The sequence below is a fragment of the Lingula anatina genome, chromosome 5, assembly GCF_051362555.1.
Source record: "Lingula anatina isolate TDL-2025a chromosome 5, LinAna3.0, whole genome shotgun sequence".
Classification (NCBI taxonomy): domain Eukaryota; kingdom Metazoa; phylum Brachiopoda; class Lingulata; order Lingulida; family Lingulidae; genus Lingula; species Lingula anatina.
Genome location: NC_141771.1, coordinates 21,063,475 through 21,083,184, shown reverse-complemented (window position 1 = coordinate 21,083,184; position 19,710 = coordinate 21,063,475). Strand labels below are relative to the sequence as shown.

The following is a 19,710-nucleotide window of genomic DNA, read 5'->3' as shown; positions in this document are numbered from 1 at the left end:
TCGGTAAGCTCAACCAGTGATATCGCCATGCAGTGTATCAGTATTTCTAACAGATTTATTTACAACATTTGTGCAACCTTAGTAGATAATGCTGAAGTGCATTCCGTTTTGTCATAATTTAAGTTTATAGAATAAAGCATTAAGCACTGAACGACGAATGGATGTAATGATGTGTACAGTTTTGACAGTCATAACGTGTCTCTCCAGACATATTGACGGCACTGTTTCCGAATCAGTCTCAAAAATATTCATCAGCGCTTAATACACTTGGGTATTTACTTCTGTAGAAGAGTAGGTGCAGTCAGAATATAAAATCCTTATCCTGTTTTTCAGACAAAAACCGCTGATGGCCAAAAGATGTGCTGGATCTCATACAAATAAACTATGTACGTCATCTCTCTCTCTCTCTCACTCACACACACACACACACAATACTGTCGAAACGTAACGACACATTACCGGTTGCAATCTACCCCGTGTGCCACAGCATGTGGTCATGCACGGAGTGTGAGTATTCCATTCTACGTAGAACATGCATATCATATATTCCAGTGTCCTTCTTTCGGACAATACCTTATTTGTTATTTGCAACAAAATGGCAAATTGAATGAGAACATAAATTTCAATTCTTATTTTAGAATATTTTGTTTTTGCGTATCTCTAATATTTTCTGAACTGCTATTGGAAGTGTTTCGATCATGTTTCAATCGTGTCATGTTTCACTTTAAAACACGTATTGAAGCAAGTTGGTGTCAACTTAGCAGAACTGATGTTTGCAATGTTAAAACTAGATTATCACCAGTAGTATCGTCAAGGCAAAATACCAAGACAAAGGCAAACACGATCAATGTACTCATTACACATACCTTATAACTCCACACACAAAATTATGATCTCATTATCTTTGTTCGTTCAGAAAGACCAACAATTATCAAATTAAAGACAAAAGGTTTATTTTGAATAAATGGTCAATATCCTCAACATATTTTTAAAAAATTTGTTTAGATAAATCAGTTCATGTATTTATTTTATTCCATTCCAGTCGTGTGCCGTGACGAGTACTTGCCAGGGGGATCTTTTACACAAAAGGTTCCAATAAAAGGAAAGGATCACCATAAACAGACAGTTGGGTTGGTTGATACCATATCATCTACAGTATATTCATAGTCGTTTTTTACCAAAGTAATAATGTGGCTGCATATGTGGAGTGTTTAAAATAAAACGAGATCGTTTTACAGTCGACCAAGGGTATTGAGACAACCTTAGTAAAAGAATACAAAAGGAACCTTATTTGAGTACATCGCCTTGAATGAATTAAAGCTCAAGTATTCACCTTAACATCGGACAAATTTCAATTTATAGTTAGATACTTGAATGAGTGAGTGAGATTTTCTCTTTATCCCATCTGAAAACTGATCTTGGTAAACGACAGCCTCCTTGATCATTTTTCTCGAGATCACATTCTTCATTTTCAGTCTAAATGTTATAATTTTGTTACAAGGGGGTTGTCCGGGAAAGAATTGCCAAGTTAGACGTTGTGTGGGGGTATTGTCCTGATGCCGTAAAATTGCGATCAAAAATGTTCCACGGAGCATTTTATTTGCATTACCCGCACCCCCTTGCTTTCAGTTGACCATCACTTCATATTTCATCATCACTTGATATTCCACAACTTTCAGCTACAGAATTGAAACCGTCTCGTACGAACCGAGTAAAAAGCTGTACTTTGCTTACGCTGAAGACGAGACATGTTACTGGCAGTGTGACAGTCAGGGGATGGCCGTCCTCAGACCCTGCCCCACCGGGACTATGTTCGAGGAGGATATGCAGACCTGTGGGGATTACAGAGGGATACCAGCAACAGCTGAATAATATACATATGTACCTACAATCTCTCTCTCTACTACTACTGCTACTACTCTCTCTCTCTCTCCTCCTACTACTACATGAAGCAAGGTTCATAAGTATTCCATTAGATTCCGTTATAAAATATTACACACTATCCTGAAATACAGATCCAATTTCAAGCTGGGCGATATCCTGCTATTCATGACATTTTTTCAATAGTTATATTGGTTTTTTAATGTAAAGTTTTAGTAACTGATCTAGGAATTACCTGTACACATTTCACCTTTATCTTGCTCGTTAACAGTTTTGTCTGGTTTCAATATTTTCAGGAAAGATGAAGCACAACTGACAAAACAGAACCCACGCAGTAAAATTCCTGGCATCCCGTGGACAACAGAAACCATTTAGTGTTAGCTGCCGTGGATTATTTGGACAGATTAAGTCATAGAAACGTTTACAAACGTTCACGGACACCTAAAAACCTGTGTTGGCTAAAAGTAATGGCATTTGCTTTTCAGAGATATCATTAATTTTCCTTCAGTACATGATTGCAATAATCTTAGTGTTGTTAAGTGTACCTGGTGCCATTATTAACATTGTTGGTTGAAATACAGTTAGTAAAACATTCTTTGAATTATTAAGCTTCTCATGAAATGTTTGTGTGCACTATGTCTTGGAATAAAGCGTTGCTTCTGCAACTAGATGATGTCGATGTCTGTAGAAAAAAGAGACAAAATAAGTGATAAAAGAGCCTTATTCGGTTTCGGACGTAACCCGAATTGCACTTACAAATCATTTCTGTCAACACAGCTGAGAAACGATGTTATATTTGCAGTTATACTGTTCAGACACGGATTCCCAATGTCATATGGAACTGATTGCTCTCCTCACAGTTTTAACTAAAAGCCAACAGAGAAAGTTTAAACATAATTATGCAAAAAAGTTCGACTCCTGCCTTACATCGCACTTAAAACATTGCCTGTCTGCCCACAAAATCAAACAAACCTGTACGAGTTCTTATAGCTAAGACCCCCTTCCCTTACCTAGATCGATCTAGCAGGATCGACCCATTTCCGTGGGGTTTCTCGCTAAATTGCACTCGACTTTAAAAGCAGCTCTGATGTCTGGAACGTCTGCTGAAGCTGTTTGGGGATAATTAACTATCCTTTAGCAGAGTGCTGAAACACTGTTCCTTATAGGGAAGGATGTGACCATGTAATTTTGGTTAAGTTCGTAGTCAGAGAAAAAAAATAATTAGGGAAGTATTGAACTATAATTATATGACTCTAAATAACAGGGATGATGAGACCATTCGGTTGTCAATTCAGGAAAAATAAGATGAATTTTAAAAAATGCGTGACAAAAAATGAGGTGATTATTTTAAGAGCAAAAGCAAATGGAAAGTAGAGGAAGAAAAAAATCTCGAAATATTTTCTTAATTTGTCAAAAAGGAAATTATTGAGAGAAATCGATCTTTAAATTGATAGGGAAAGACGGAAAAGATATAAATACCCACGATATCCTAAAAGAACAGAAAAAAATCCAATAGCGATTCATACCAGTCCAACGCCAATGTATTGGATAATGTTAATAATGTCATACCCTTTTCAACGACGAAAATCCATTTATTAAAAATATTTATAAATTATTTTGAAATGACCTCAAAGTGCTAATTAATAAATCCTTTGAAGTACAATGTCTACATCCTAACGCCAAGGTATAATCAAGTGTATACCAGAGGAGGAGAAGGAGAAAGCATTCCTCAAGAACTGACGTCCAATGACTTTGCTAAATGTTGATTATGAACTTGGTTCTGCTTGCATAGCAGCCAGAATCCAGGAACATATTGACGATATCATGTCATTTACACAGGCAGGATTTGATAAAGGTCGCGATATAGGCGAATATTCCAGAGCTATTCAAAATATTTTCCGTAAAACAGAAAAAGGTGACATATTATTAATGCAGGTTTTCAAGGGAACATATATTTTGCAGTGTCTTCATTTTTTAAATTCCAGTGAAGATATTCAAAACTGGTTCAAAACTCTCTACTTTAATGTTTCCACTGCTGTTGAAAATAATGGACATCTCACAGAATTCTTCAAATTCACTCGGGGTGTTAGACAGGGTGATCCTCTATACCCGTACATATTTATTATCTGCATATATAGTACTGCACATAAGAGAAAAGACATTTTCCTGGTTTTGAGTCGTGTAGTTTTTTATTTTATTTTTGAAAAAAGCAATGCCCCTTTACACTCACAACTTACCAACCATTCGATCAACACGCCCTGTTTATTAATTCATTGACATAAATTATAAACCTTTATGTCACAGGCGTGAATCGTTGTCACGTCCAAGTCATAACATTGTTAAATTAGCGCCAATAACTGCAATAGAGAATGTAGGTCAATTGCCTGTACAATTTTCCCATACATGTACCATTATTAATTTTTTCTGGAGTGGAACATTTTCGGGAAAGGCGGACGAGAGAGAGAAGCATCCACTGAACCGCAAAATAAAACTCTTACACAGTCAACTACGTCATCCCTGGGCAGGGGACGGGAGAGGGGCGCACATCGAATGCGTTCCCTCAGCACCAGACAGAGTGATCGCAGCACTAATTCCAGCCTGGTCCGGCAACTCAAGGCCTTCACATAATAGTGGTCAGTTGTTAACAAGTCAGGAAGACAGCACTATGGACACTCAGGTAAACTGACCATTAGTGATAGGGTCATCAGCTGTATTGCAGTTGACCTGCAGTATCAAAAGCTCTATTTCAATTGTTTTCATCTGGTAAACTATTAATTTCTTAGAAAGGGGAACACCTATCTATAATTTATCTTTATCTTTGCGAACTTGAATATAGAAGAGATGGACATTAAAGTGTTATATTATGTATTTGATTAAGTACGATTCTTTCCCATTGATGATCTATGTAATGACAACTTGTGACATTGTGTTATGTGAATTCATTATAGTCTATTTTCAGATATGTTATGCACAGTTATATTTACACCTCTGTGTATTACATATTCCACTAAGATTTCAATAAAATTGACTGTGACTTTCTGAAATCTTCTCAGGTTGTCTGCATTCTCTCTCACCTCCTCTCGGCAACGCTATCTGTTATAATGGTTGGTTCTACAGATAGTGATAAGGAATTCAATTTCAGTAAGGCAGTCGGCCTCATAAATAATCACAATTATTGCCTTTTTTTCCATCATGAGCCTCAGACTTGTAGGCACTAAAACATATTTAAAACTCAAACCACTGTTTCATAGCACAAACATTAAATTAGTGCCATATTATTACAGCATAACTTGACTACTTGAGTACTTGACTGGTAACCTAAATAACGGATCACCACCATTTTTTCTGTTACTTAGCTCCCTCTCAACAATTTCAGACTCTAAATATCTCCTCAACAAACTTCCTGTACAATGTTGCTTAAATACAGAGGAACGGACACAAATACAAAAATTATAATCTTGTACATACATAGCCCTATAGCCTTTATACCAATTTTATTAAAATAGAGCACTATAGGCCCACATGTTTGTAACAAACATTTTATTTTCTTATGTCTTCGGCCTTTCACGTTTGAAAAAAAGGTTATAATTTCATATTATACTAATTTATTATTAATGTAATAAAAGTTTTGAATGCAGCAACAAAAATCTTTTTGTCCCTGTACATGTGCGGTTGCGTCCAAGTATAACCTTTAAAAGAGTATAAAAGTAACATTTCATGAAATATTGGCTTTATAATGAGGAACCTGTCCAGGTGTCTGTATAATGTTGAATGTCAGAATGATAATGTTCTGCAAAATTAGCTTGTGAAGAAAAATCGACATAAATGTCTTTTTGTATTTCTTTAGAAACAAGTTTTGATAGAAATTACGAAATTATGTATAAAAAGAATGGAGTGAATATAGCATTAACTGTGAATTTTGGAATTCTACACTGTGATTGCATTCTCTCAATTGATGTTGCTGTCAGTTAGAGATGCCAGCACAAACCAACTAGAATTTGATCTAGACTTGTAATCACCAAAAGATAGTTCTAAATCATATTGATTTTAAGTAATTTCCTACAGATTTTTTGTGGAAGAAAAGTTTAAATCTTATCAAACAACATTTACTTTATTTTTAAATTATTTATTCACTGAGAACAATTTCTCTGAGAATCACGGTTTGTTGACATTCTAGATTTCCCCTTAATCTTTTGTTCTTAAATTGACCTACTGTACTTCTCAGTCATGTACAGTACAGAAAGCAATATATATATATATATATATATATATATATATATATATATATATATATATATCAAATATTACTTTTTGGGTAATATGAAACTTTGTCCTCATTTCCAAGTTATACTATTTTGAAACTATAATGGCATTTGGTCACCTTTGAGTCAAAAAGTACTTTAAATGCAATTTTAAATTTCAATACCCCTGACACTCCATGGAGATTAACTCCAGATTGTAATTATACTAGGCATTTTTTTTTTTTAATTTGCTAGTTTATTTTTGTACATGTGGAGAACTTATTGAACTGAAGAATTCCCAATGGCTGCCGAAGAGTGGTGAAACATAAAAACATGCTTCAGACTTTCATACAGAATGTAAAGTATGTCTCAAAATTAAACCACAAACTGCTATTAAAAAAAAAAAAAAAACGGCATTTAATGTATTTCATCTGGGAATGATTCAGAAGAATTGCTGTGACAGTTATGAAAACATCAGACTTTTGGTGTACTGAAATTTTAATAGGATGATTCTTTGCAAATTATAAGGATAATTTCAAACATTTCAAAGTCCGGTCAATTAATTGTATATATAATTACTGTTTACTACAGACTAGGCCAGTGATCAACTGTTACCCAAGTATTTGTAAAAACATAGAAGTCTGCTTTAACATTAACTAAGAACTCTGATTAGTATTTTAAAATGGTAATCACTGAGTGAAAGTCAGCATTCACTAGTCTCATGCAAAACTTTAACAATTAATACTTGTAAAAACATGCCCGTTTTAACATCATTTATGAAGACATTTATCATTTATAAAGACTAAAGATTAATTAAATTTAAATTAAATTGAGAGCCAGTATCTGCTCCACTTCAATCATTACAAAAGAACTGTTTAACAATTGTAAAGACTTCCTTCACATTTCTGTCAACAAAGTTCAAGATTTATGGCACTAATTACAGATAAGAGCCAGTCTTCACCAGACACTCAAAACAAAATACATGCTAATTTTGTAAAAACAAGTCTGATTTAACATCTGTGAAGTCTTCTTCACTTTTCTATTAACAAAACCATGCGTTTGCAGACAATCCTGTACATCAATCTACTTTATTCTCTTGTTTTTCCGTTGTTGAGCTGTTTATGTCCCATCAGATGGAGCCACTGCTGTAGAGCTGTTTGTCCCACCAGATGGAGCCACTGCTACAGCATTACTTGGCAGTTGGGAGGGCTGAGCAGGGTCAGGAGGGAGCAGTGATTCCAAGTAGCAGACTCTCTGATTGAGGGTAACAAGAAGAACCTTCATCTGAAATGAAACCAATTATAACAGTATAACAAGAAATATTTACATGAACAGCAAACAAAATTTTTAAATGTGTATTCATTTCACCAGTCAAAACTACCGGTACATAACACACACACACACACACACACACACACACACACACACACACTGGAAGACATCTGTTCTAATATATATATTTAAAATCATTTGAAATGCAGGCTCATAGCCAGGGGGATTCTAAGGGTTTGATTCAACTGGCTTTTTTTGCTGGGAGTAGGTCTGCTCTGGGCAAAATTTGATCTTGGCACATTTAGGCTTCGCAATATTAAAAAGACCACTTAGGGACCATTCAGATCAAGAAGAGCCAAGTGCTAGGTAGGCTGTAACCTAAATATGTTGGAACTACATGAAAGGAAGACTGCTTAATCTTGTAATGGTCTCTCCGCCACTCACACTCCTCCCTATGCGTGGTCCCTGCAGGGACACACTAATTTAATCTTGGCTCAATTCACCAGTGGGGGGGGGGGGGGGGGGGGGGCGGCGGCGTGTGAGAGGCGGAGAGACCATTACAGGATTAAGCTGTCTTCCTTTCATGTAGGTCTACCATATTTAGGTCGCGGCCTAGCTAGCACTAGGCTCTTCTCAATCTAAATGGTCCCTTGAAAAAAAAAAAAAAATGAAATTAATGGCTATGGGCCTGAAACAATAGAAAACAAAATGCCTTGTATTTAAATATAACTTGATATCTAATGTCAACTAAACTGACTACACAGACTACTAAAAACCAACAGCAGAGTAGTACAGTACATGTAATTTTAATTAAAAAAGAACAACTTTTTATGAAGCTGAACACTGACCTTAAGGATCTGTTCCATTAGCTGGTTGTAGGAGGATAATGGCGGGTCATCCCAGCGGCTTTCAGCAATAGCCTGGCTACTGCCCAGTTCATAACTAATTTAAAAAAATATATATATTATTAGAACATAATGACTTAACATTTAACTTGAAGAAGAGGGTCAGATAATTTTCTTTGTACCTCAATCACTGCACACTGTTGTCACATGACCTCTACACAGAATCCACTTCATGTCTCATCACACACCTAGGTATCGCTCCTGGGTACGTGCTTTTATGTCCAGTTAATTTCCACAGAACAAGCCACACACATGAGAACAGTTAGAAATGTTTTAATTCACATTTTGCTGAAGCTACACTCTTATATTAACTTAGCCATGTTTTCTATTTTGGGGCTGCACGACATCATTTGTAGTGAACAGGTTGATGGTTTCATAATAATAATAATAATAATAATAATAATAATAATAATAATATTCATTTATAGTCTAAAATCCATATAAAATGTTCAGTAGACTTTACATGGGTAAAATGAACAGAACCAGATGACTAAAATAAATGAAAAGGTAGTTAAAATAATAAGATATGAACTAAAGATGTGAACTTAAATGTAATTGAATTGATAAGATATTAAAAATAAATTGTACAGTGTAAAAGATAACAGCCAGTCAAATCAATTATAAAACTTTTTAAAGATATAAGTTTTTAATTCTTTTTTAAAATTGTCTTCAGACTCTATTGTTTTTAAACAAATAGGGAGATCATTCCACTCAATTGGTCCATATTATTATGAGGACCAATTGTTTTAAAACAGGCTGAGGAAGCAAATATCAGTCATGCATTCATGACAAGGAGCAGTCATGCAAAGAATTTCTTAGTCAGTACAAATAAACTGTTTCCACTGACTAAAAAACTGACTTAACTCAGCTTCCTGGTTAAATTTATTTAAATCAACCGAGCATTGTTAAGCTATTTTACCAAAAATTAAGGTCAACAATAAAATCTATAGATAGTGACATAAGTTTAAGCACTTTTGTAATCATACTAAAAATATCACTTTCATATCCTCAAAAAATCAAAAAATGAAACAAAGATAGTCAGCTGCAAACAAGCAGTCAACCTGCAGAAATTAAGAAATGGCTAGACAACAAAACTGGCAAATGTTCATATACCTATCAGCAGAAGACACAGCAACAAATACTTACAACAAGTCTGATCATAGGGACCTATGTTTGCCTTTTTAAACTCACCAAATTTGAAATAAAAGTAAAAAAAAAACATTTGGCACACATGGGGCACACTTTACCAAAATACATGCAGTAAAATAAAAATAGTAAACCTTTCAATAATTACCATAAAAAATAATCCAAACATGCTCACATCTTACAGTGATAAATATTATATAATTATTTTACACACCATTCAAGTTTCACCTCAACAACAATATGACACATAGCCTCATATAAAATTATGCCTCTTTAAAAAGATCTCCTTACCTCTCAAGTCTGTCCAAAGACAAAGTTAATGTTCCACGGTGCCTATCCAACCTTCTGGATGTTGAATGATACTTCTTACCAAGAATTCGACTGCAATGTGAACATTTCAGCCAGACAAATGTGCTGAAAATACAGTGCATGTGGAATGATTGTTAGATTGCAAAAAAACAAATTAACAAAAACATATGTGCTGTAGTGCCAGACTCAGGGTAGAACCTGCCAGATAGCCCAGACTCCGGGTAGAACCTGCCAGATAGCTCAGGCGGTAGAGCACTCGTATCTGCACCGTCTCTATTAAAGATTCTGAATTATGTCTCGGCACAAAATAAGAAAGTTACTACGTTTGAAGATTCCCTTTCTTTAAATAAATAGACAACAGCAACAAATCATTGCAAACTCAATTAATATTTGCCCACCTTCCAACATCTAGGCCTTCTGTTGAAGTAACTAGTTTTTTACCTATGCTCACTTTTTGTTTGACAATTGTCGTTGCTGGAATGATACGAAAATGTAAAAAAAATCACTATCTGAAGCTTCTTTTATTAACCAAAAGGGGTTCAACTCCTAACAACAGATGTTCTTTTGAGTAGATTGATTATACGGACTTTTTGTCTATTTTACACATAGACAGTAGTACACTTGAAATAATAAATATAAGTGCAAGGAGCCCCCCCTCCCCATTTTTTAAAAGTTTCAATCACAGACATAACATGGTGAGAGGCTTTGATTTAATAGTAAGTGTTGTGAAGAATTAAATGAATTAATAACCACTGTTGCTCGGCCACAAAATTAAATGATTGATGAATAAAGATGGAGATAGCAAAGTTAACTTACGGTTCAGTAACATTGTCCAAAGACCCACGTCCACTCCAAGCCAAGACGACTTGTCACCAATAATTGTGCGACACTTTGAACACTGGTATACGACCGCTGCACTGGTTGCCATCGTTCATGCACGTGTAATGTCTACACTGCAGAGACGTCTGCTCTTCCCGCTCTAGCCCTTCCAAGTCTGACAAATGGAATATTGTTTCGAAGTTTTGATACGTCAAATGTTAGTGTTTAATTGTTTAATAATAATGCAGATATGCCTTAATATAGTGTGTAGCTTATTTTAAAATTAATTATATTTGGCAGCTTTGAGCATGATATTCAATCAAGAAGAAAATACGTATCCGAGTCAAATATTTCAACAAAATCTAGCTCAATATGTCCGCTTTATTTTCGCGGTACCGTAAAGGTTCCTAAGCAGGGTGGAAATGTACTGTAGCTTCTATAGAAGATACTAGTCACGTTAACCGATTATGAACTCTTACAGCATCATTTTTATTTTATGGAAGGCAGAAGCCAATTAATGCCAAAAGTTGTAAGTGTGGAAAGCATTGTGACATGTTGTCTTGGCTAACACGGGGCTGTGGTGAGAGAAAGCATTGTGACAGGCTGTCTCAGCTAACGCAATGCCAATGGCAGTGTTGCCTTGTCTAAAAGTGTAATGATTTTCAAGATTGGGAAATGTTTTTCAGCACTATCATGTTTTAATACACAATAAACTCCTGCTCACCGAAGTTTGAATAAAGTACAGGTTTCTGGTGCGGGCATCATGGAAGGATATCTTTTCTTTCCCCAATCATGATACTTTTAAAATTAATGGTAATTTTTGTATAAAGGCACTCTGGGAAAGTCTGTAGTATTGACCAAATCAGATTCATGTACTATTGTATTGCAGTTTTTTTGCTGAAGTCACACCCAACCTGGTAATTATAATACAATATTATAAAGAAGGACTTATAGACTTATATTTCTTTGTAATTGCAGAACTAGTGGGAGTGATACGTGTGTGCTTTAGCTGATTGAAAGGAGATATCCTGCAAAATTGGCCGTGCAACCATTGGGCTACGTTCACATGCATGGCACATGTCATCAATGAACTGTAACTTTTTCACTTGGAAGTTGAGGATAATGCACCAGTTTCTCTACTGTCAGGCAGTGCATGGGAAAGGCTGAACCTGATTCAATTTTTTGATGCTGTAGTGAATAACCATGTAAATTGATACTGAACTTGCACAAGAAACAGTAACAGTGATGTATTTGAAGGCCAACATGTAGGGCACATTGGCACAGATTGCATTGAGGACGAGGAGAGTATAACACCTTTACAGAATCACTTACATGTACCCCTGTACCTATTCTGATGAAGAGTTAGCTGACAGACAAGTTTAATGAGATATAACATGATGGTATCATGAGCAATGCCAATATTACACCAACCAGTCCAACTAACTGGATATTACTTTTAAATCAGAATTGTTTGCTGTGAAAAAGCCATTAAGTCAGTGGACTATAATAAAGCGATGTCATTTTCCATCACACAGCATCATTGATGTCACAGCCATACTACATGGCAGTTAAAGGGATAACAACTCTTCATATGCAATCTGTAGTAGATGCTAAGGATGGATTATTACAAGTCCTGTTGGATGAGGCTTCCTGTTACCTCACTACTATGTGGACACTGCAAGGTCATTATAGATACTAGCCATTTTGAATCAAATTGGCTCCTGAAGAGTTTTCTGGATAGCTTACAGAAAGGTCACATGAATTGAGCAATTTTGGAGTTATCGTTGTCAATACATACATGTACATAATACATTAATGATGAACTTTTGTGCGGAACAGGTGAAAGAATCATGTCATAGCATTCATTTGACTGTTACAGAGAGCACAGGAACTAAATACCAGAAGTACCAATCAACAAAAAAAGCAAAGGAGATCAGGTTAATCTCTATGCAGCAGGCTCTTGCAGACTTCATTCCATTTACAACACAATAAGAGGCAAATACACCTTCCACACACCATTCACACACTACAAACAAAGTTCTTACAAATGTTGATTAAAAATACATGTAGAATTTTTTTAAATAAAAGAATCTTAGTAGGCCTAGGCTACGACAAATGTTCTTTTCTATTCATATCAATATTTTTTCTATACTGTCCCATTTTTTTCTTAGATTATCTGCCTTTTGAAGACCCAGTAGGTATAAAGATTGAAAATCTATCTTCTTTTGCTTTTCCAAATACTTTTTGCAGGCATTCCAAAGAGGTATAATTTTATTCTGTCTACATAGAGTGAAATATTTCTTTATATAGAGAAGTAGTAGATTAATACCTAAGAGAGGGCTGTCGTCCAGGATTCCAAATGTAAACAGGCACGGTTGTTGTTGTAATTCAACAGAGTACTGTGTACGTAGGTTCTGAATGAGACAAGTCCAAATAGCTTGAACATATGTACAGTCCCAGAAAATATGCAATAAAGTTTCTTTTGGGTCATTACAGAAAGTGCATTGCTCATGTTCTAACATGTTATATTTAAAAAGCAGCAAATTCGTAAAATAAATTGTATGTAAAATTCTAAATTGCAATGTGAGAAGTTTATGATCATTTGTTTCTCGAAAGGGCAATGCATGAACTAGCTTCCACTTTTCACTTGGAAAATCAATGTTCAGCTTTTCCCTCCACTTATCATGGATGTTAAAAGGTATTGCTTCCTTATCTGAAATAAATTTCGGGTAAAAAAGTTTCGTTAATTTGTTTTTCAATTTTAATAATACGAGATTTTTATTTGTTATTGCTGCAAGGTTCTTTTGATACCCTCTTATAACAGTTTTCCAGGCAGAAGGTAAAGCGCTGATGATGCCTTGATAGTCAAGGAAATTACAATCTATATTATATTCATCACAAAAAACATCTAGACTTTTTACTGAACCAGTATTATCAATCTGGTTATTAACGTAAAGCACTCCTTTTCGAAACCAAGGTTTATAGAAGATTATCTTTTTATTGATCTTAATATGATCATTTCCCCATAAAGGTTGTGCTAGGATATCATCCTGAGAAGTAGTAGAAAATTGTTGCACAGAAGCCCATATTCCCAAAATCTCTTTCTAGAAAGTATTTAGTATATTAATATTGCGTATAGACTGTAGGCCCTTCAATGGAAGTAGCAATACGTCAGTTCCCCCGATTTCCGCAATCTCATCCATCAAAAGAGTTTTCCACGAAGAACAATTATGTGGATTTACCAATTTCTTTAGCCATATCAATTTAAGAGCTTTACAGAAGGATTTCACCTCGGGGACCTTTCATCCACTGTTTTCATAAGAATTAATCATAACATTTCTCTTAACTTCATCTATTTTACTGTTCCAGATAAAGCGATAAAGTATGTTGGTAAAGCATGTTGTCAAATGTGACTAAATTGATAAATTGCAAAGTGTATAGTGTCAGGATTTTCTGACAACCTGCCTTTTTGTAAGCTGTACATATACAAGGACAAACTGCATTTTTTTTTTTTTTTCGCAGTCAAATCTTTTTTAAGTGCATACTTGCCATTGAGCTTTTTCTTATATTGTGTCAGCTTTAAAGTTTCATTCAGGTTTCACACAGCCTAATACTCCATTTGTATTAAAGTCAGTGTCTTACTATTGAACATTAACCTCCATCATTGAGGACTGTAGGTTTCTTAGCCAACAGAGATTTAATATGAAAACATTAAGGCCAAATTCAATGGCCACATGAGAGTTAGCTATAGACATCCTTCTATCAAGAATATCAGTGATTATTTTTTATCAGTAGTACATGATATTATTTTGCCTCTCTGATGGTGTTGTATTTATAGTATATGTACATAATTATTATATATTTCAATTAAATTTCAGTTCAGTTCAATTTATTTCTTTCCTTGTATGTAGATTATCATGACTTTGCGCAATATAATATAATTTTTATAACAATAATAAAATTGGTGCATTACCATTATGTAATTGATATTTGTGTTGCCCTTAGGTGGATGAACAAATGTATCTTTACATCTGGAAAGATGTACAAGTTAAATTTTTATTAAAATATTCTAACTGAAAGGTGTAATACAAATTTTTTTTGCTGTGTTTACAGATTTATCATAAGCACAACACAAAACGTACAGTTACAATTATATGCAACAATACTGTAAAATACAAAATAGAACAAATTCTGTAAAACACTTATAAATAAATTCACTTTTTGGTGACCTTGTATCAATGATCAATTTCTCTCTGTTTGTTAATTTGATATTTGCTACGTAAGTTTATTTCAAGGTATAAATTTTCTTGTTATTTAGTTTTTATTTGTATGTGTGATTTCAGGTTTCCAATTCCACAATACCTTTGACCTCAATTCTCACACAGACTTCCAGATTGTGTGATTCAAAACAGGGTTGATATTTTTGTGACGTTAATTCATAACATGTAATAAATATGATAAAAGATATTGCTAATACTCAGATGAGATTAATTTATGTAAAATTTTAGTATTAAAGCAGCAGTAAATGATTTTAATACATTTGAAACAAGTTTTCAGCTATTGTCTTTCATTCATTACCGGACAACCCAATCAATAAAGTACTTTTAATTAGAACCAATGAAATTTTTTCCTATATACTGATGGTCTGAGCTGGTGATTTCAGTCTATGAAAATGCTTTGCCTCCAAAGACAAATTTGAAATTGTACTATAAAATGAAAAAAATTTGTCCAAATACAAGTTGCCATAGCAACAGGATTATGTGGATACCTATCACTTGTTAGCATTCTTTGGCTTTGCAATATACTGATGACCTAGTGTGGTGAGTTATGTCCATGGAAAGGCTAAGCCCACAAAAAATCTTTTGGGAAAATTGAACAAAGAAAATGAAAAAAATCACCTTTACCTAAAACAAGTTGCCATAACAACAAACTTCACATGGGTACCTATCATTTTTTTATCTATGTCTGTCTTTAGGACCACGTTTTAATGGGGGATACGAACTAAGACCGAACTTCAACTGCAAAGTTAACTGATAAAATATGCAAAAACAAGGGAATTTCCTGTGGGTCCCATTATAGTAATTGTTCCAAAAGTCAAAAGCAACAAATCCAACAGCGTAATAACCAACGGGAATTGGTTATTCAGGTTTTTATGTTGATTATCACCAATAAGACAACTGAGACACTGGCGCACCTTTTTACTGTCTTCTACAACTGGTCTCTACAAATCAACAAAGTACCATTGCTCTGGAAGACGGCCTCTATCATCCCGGTACCAAAATCCATCCCAAGCAATCAGTTTAGACGATCTTATACCTGTTGCTCTGACTTCGGTGCCCATGAAAATTTTAGAAAATTGAACTAGTTTTAAATTTTATTAAAGAAGTTATGCCTAAAACTTTGGGCCCACTGAAATTCGCTTATCGATCTAACAGAAATGTTGAAGATGCGATTAACCTGTGCCTACACACTGTACTACAACACTTCGATATTTAAAACATTTATGCAAAGATATTATATTTATCAGCTTTTAACACAACTGTGCAAAGAAAAAAAAAAACAACTATATTTGAAACTTTTAAACGATCTTAAGCTACATTTTTTTTATTTGTGACTGGATTTTAGACTTTCTTTTAGATAGAAGACAATCAGTTAAAGCCGGCTCTTTTATCTCAAAAACTACAGTTTTAAATACCAGTGCACCACAGGGATGCGTCCTTTCACCTTGTCTTTACTATGATTGTACTAGTGTAAACGACGGGACTTTTCTTGTGAAATTTGCGGATGATACTACGCTTGTGGGGCTAGTTCCTAATAATGACAAGAGTACATGTAGAGAATCTGAGTCGGTGGTAAGGTGGTACCAGCTCGAGAGTAATGACTTTATTTTGGACGTATCTAAAACCAAACCAATTTATTATAGTAGATTTTAGAAGGCATCAAAACGTAAAGGCACCACTAAGCATTGATAAAGTAGGGTAGAGGTACTTGGCATATGCCTGAATGGTAAATTGAATTGAAAAGATAACACCGCGAAGAGTGTAAAGGGCGCACGGCAAAAACTTTTTTAAATATTGCCCAGAACTATTTTAGTCGACTTTTACAGGTGTGCAATTGAAAGTATCCTGGCGTACGGAATTACTATCTGATATAGCCAGACCATTGGGGAGGGGGGGGGGGGGGGAAGAAATAAACTAACCAACGTTGTAAAAGCATGATGGTATTTTTAAAGACATAATGGAGAGAAGAACTGTTAACATCATGGAAGATATCTTCTCATCCAACATCATCACTTTTAAGGTTTTTACCAGCTTTTATCCGAGTGCAGTAATTTGATCTCTAAACCAAATTCTTAATTTTATTTATTGTATTTCTTTTACTCTGCATATTATCAAACTTGCTCCAAAAGGAAAAATGATTTTTATAATTGGCCTATTAAACATAAAGCATGAAATAAAAAATCAAAATATATCTGAAACAACTGAAACAGGCGAGCACATAATGCTGTGGCGACGTGCCGCCTGCTTTTGAATTTATTTATTTTGTATATCTTTATTATAGAAATAAATTTGTTTAAAAAAAAAAAAACGAAAAACGCTTATCAGTTTTCTTTGCGCCACAGATACGCATTAGGCACTGGGACATTTGCCCGAGAATCCTCGAGATATCACCTGTCGCATAAGTAATGATGGGGTAATGCTAATAATTTTTTCTTTTCTTTTTTATTTGGGGGGAGAGAAGGGGGAGGAGGTTTAAGTGACACCAGTTGAATAATTTTTTTCTTTCTTTCTTTATCAATCCAATGGACACTGAGGGGGGGGGGGGGGGGGGGGGGGGCATGCAGGCAGAGTACAGTATACCGGCCACCGCCCGCACCGAGAACACAAGGTCAGCTGGGGAAGAGGCACTCGGCGCGTGCAGCACATCACGTACGCAGGCAATACGTTTGTAGCCGTGCTGGAGTTTCCTTAGGCGCATCTATTGCTCGAACACGTTTGAGCCTGGTTCAAAATCTCACTCTGTCACGCCTAGCGTAAAGAGACCTACTATACAAGTATCGTAGCCTATGTGAGAGCGATTATACGCACAACTTTTTGCGTATGAAATCATCGTTTCCAGTGTAATAAAATGAAAATGCAAGCAGCGTACAAAGTTCTTTTTGATATATGCTCTATATACTTTATCTCCTTTCCTGTATGCAAACTTACACCAACGTTTACCTGCATACTTGAGGCCATCTACAACGTAAGTCAAACGAACCCCTTGTGTTTGACTGCATATGGGTAATTTTTCTCATACACCAGTACTATACGCTAGCTATGACAGTGACTTTTCCTTTTCGCATCGATACTCTCCCTTAGCTGTAAAATGAAAAACTGTCTTAACCCAACCCTGATCATACCAGCATGTTTGAAGGAGGGGTCCGCGGATGCGAAGCCGATCCTCACCACCCACCCCTCTTGACGCGGGGTTCGGGACCCAGTAAAGGACCTACTCTAAGAAAATCATTATATTTTGGCAAATATTTTTTTAATGAAAAATGTATCGGGTGCGGTAAGTGGAAAATTTTACAATTGAACACAAGAAAAAAAAACATTGGGCGTTGTGGTTTTTATGTTAACGAAAACACATGAAATCGGAGGTGTGACAACCTTTTTGATCGAGAAAATAAATTGTAACCTTGATATCGTCAATTTTCAGCATAATACTCTTTCCCTCAATCAATTTGCAATTTTATCATTTTCGTATGCCTTTTTATTTAAAGTGGACACCTTGGCGCCACAAAAAAACACTGGTCAAACCACAGCAAAGATTCCTGCACAACTGGCATAGTATGACTGCAGAATTCCAAGAACACGCGTCCTCGTGTCATCAGTACCGCTAATCAAGAAATTGTAACTTCTTTACAACTTCTTGCGCTAATAAACAAATTTCCCCAAAAAGCCTAGTAATGGCTGGACAGAGCAGAGGTTCAACGTATAACAATAAACTTTGCGCAATGAGGTATTAAGACATAAACAGTCTTTTTGCTGTTTTTTTCTTTGTGTTTATCGATCCACTGCTAAATATTACTGTAGATCTAGGATTCTACATGAAAGATAATTCAATTACACTTTGGATAAAACAAAAATGTTCTGTAAAATTTTAGTGGATAAATATATTGGGCACTATATTGGAACGAATGTATTAAAGTGCATGAAAATAAGGTGAGCATTTCCACATACAGTTATTGTTTGGAAAAACACCCAGTGACATGCAAATACAAACACATGGTGGAAAGAATTTTAAGGCAGCTGTTTGTGACAAATGTTTAGTGAAATGTAATGAAAAGAAGCAAGTTCAATTAACAAATGATACTGTTTTATATACCTGATTTACCACCATTCACATCTTTATGCTATTGAGATTATTAATGAACATCTGGGGGCCTATATTGTTTGTTTAAGGAAAACAAAGATGCAAGATAATAGGAACAGAGAAGTATTGGATTTGTACCCGGTAGTGCTAATTAAATAGATAGGTCCCTACCGATAACTAAACATGGCAAAGTGAGTGACGGACAAACTAGTAGCCTACTGCATTAAACTTTGGTGCCTACTTTACTCACATTGACGTTCTCCAGTGTCATTTTAGTTTAATAAAATCACCCCCCCCCCCCCCCACCAACACGCGCGCACATCCAGATGTTGGCCTTCTACTCCCCCTTCATACATTTTCTATATAATATTCACATATAACACCACATACACCGCACATAGCAGTAAGAGGTCTGGATAAGACCCATATAATAAGTCCTCACTTTTATATTTAATTGTGTCAGCATAACAATCAATTAGAAAAGTGTCTCCAAATGCACCCCCTCCCCCTTTAATATAAGCGGTATTTTTCATCACAGGGGGCGTGGTTTTCATGCGATTAAACGCGCGAAAATATATGTGCGTGCTGCGCGAAATTTGAAATAAAGTAAAAACGCTACAATGTTTCTTTTGACCCAGGATACCTCTTAGATTTGTTGATTTAATACTTATGTCGCCTTGGAAACTGATACTGTGTGCGAGAAACGGTAAAACTCCAATTGTTTTGAAAATATTCTAGACCATGAATTTATTACTTTTGACCTTCGGCAAGTTCAACTG

At 35.3% G+C, this 19,710-nt stretch overlaps 2 protein-coding genes across 3 annotated transcripts; one reads left to right on the top strand and one right to left on the bottom strand.

The window, feature by feature from the left end:
* The first annotated feature begins 250 nt into the window (after positions 1-250).
* LOC147761868 (uncharacterized) lies at positions 251-2,549 on the top strand. 2 transcript variants are annotated; one of them, XM_087012448.1, is made up of 4 exons: positions 251-386; positions 1,043-1,130; positions 1,680-1,881; positions 2,178-2,549. In XM_087012448.1, exons 1-3 carry the CDS (start codon positions 347-349, stop codon positions 1,870-1,872), a joined length of 321 nt encoding a protein of 106 aa, XP_086868574.1. In that variant the 5' UTR covers positions 251-346; the 3' UTR covers positions 1,873-1,881; positions 2,178-2,549. The 2 variants fall into 2 exon arrangements, with proteins under 2 accessions (XP_086868574.1, XP_086868573.1); XM_087012447.1 differs by having other exon boundaries at positions 261-386; positions 1,680-1,877.
* Positions 2,550-6,664: 4,115 nt separating this feature from the next.
* On the bottom strand, positions 6,665-10,770 carry LOC106179238 (uncharacterized). The gene is made up of 5 exons (XM_013562778.2): positions 10,571-10,770; positions 10,153-10,228; positions 9,737-9,859; positions 8,243-8,336; positions 6,665-7,406 (listed from the first exon to the last, which is right to left on the bottom strand). Exons 1-5 carry the CDS (start codon positions 10,680-10,682, stop codon positions 7,242-7,244), a joined length of 570 nt encoding a protein of 189 aa, XP_013418232.2. The 5' UTR covers positions 10,683-10,770; the 3' UTR covers positions 6,665-7,241.
* Between the last annotated feature and the right edge of the window lie 8,940 nt (positions 10,771-19,710).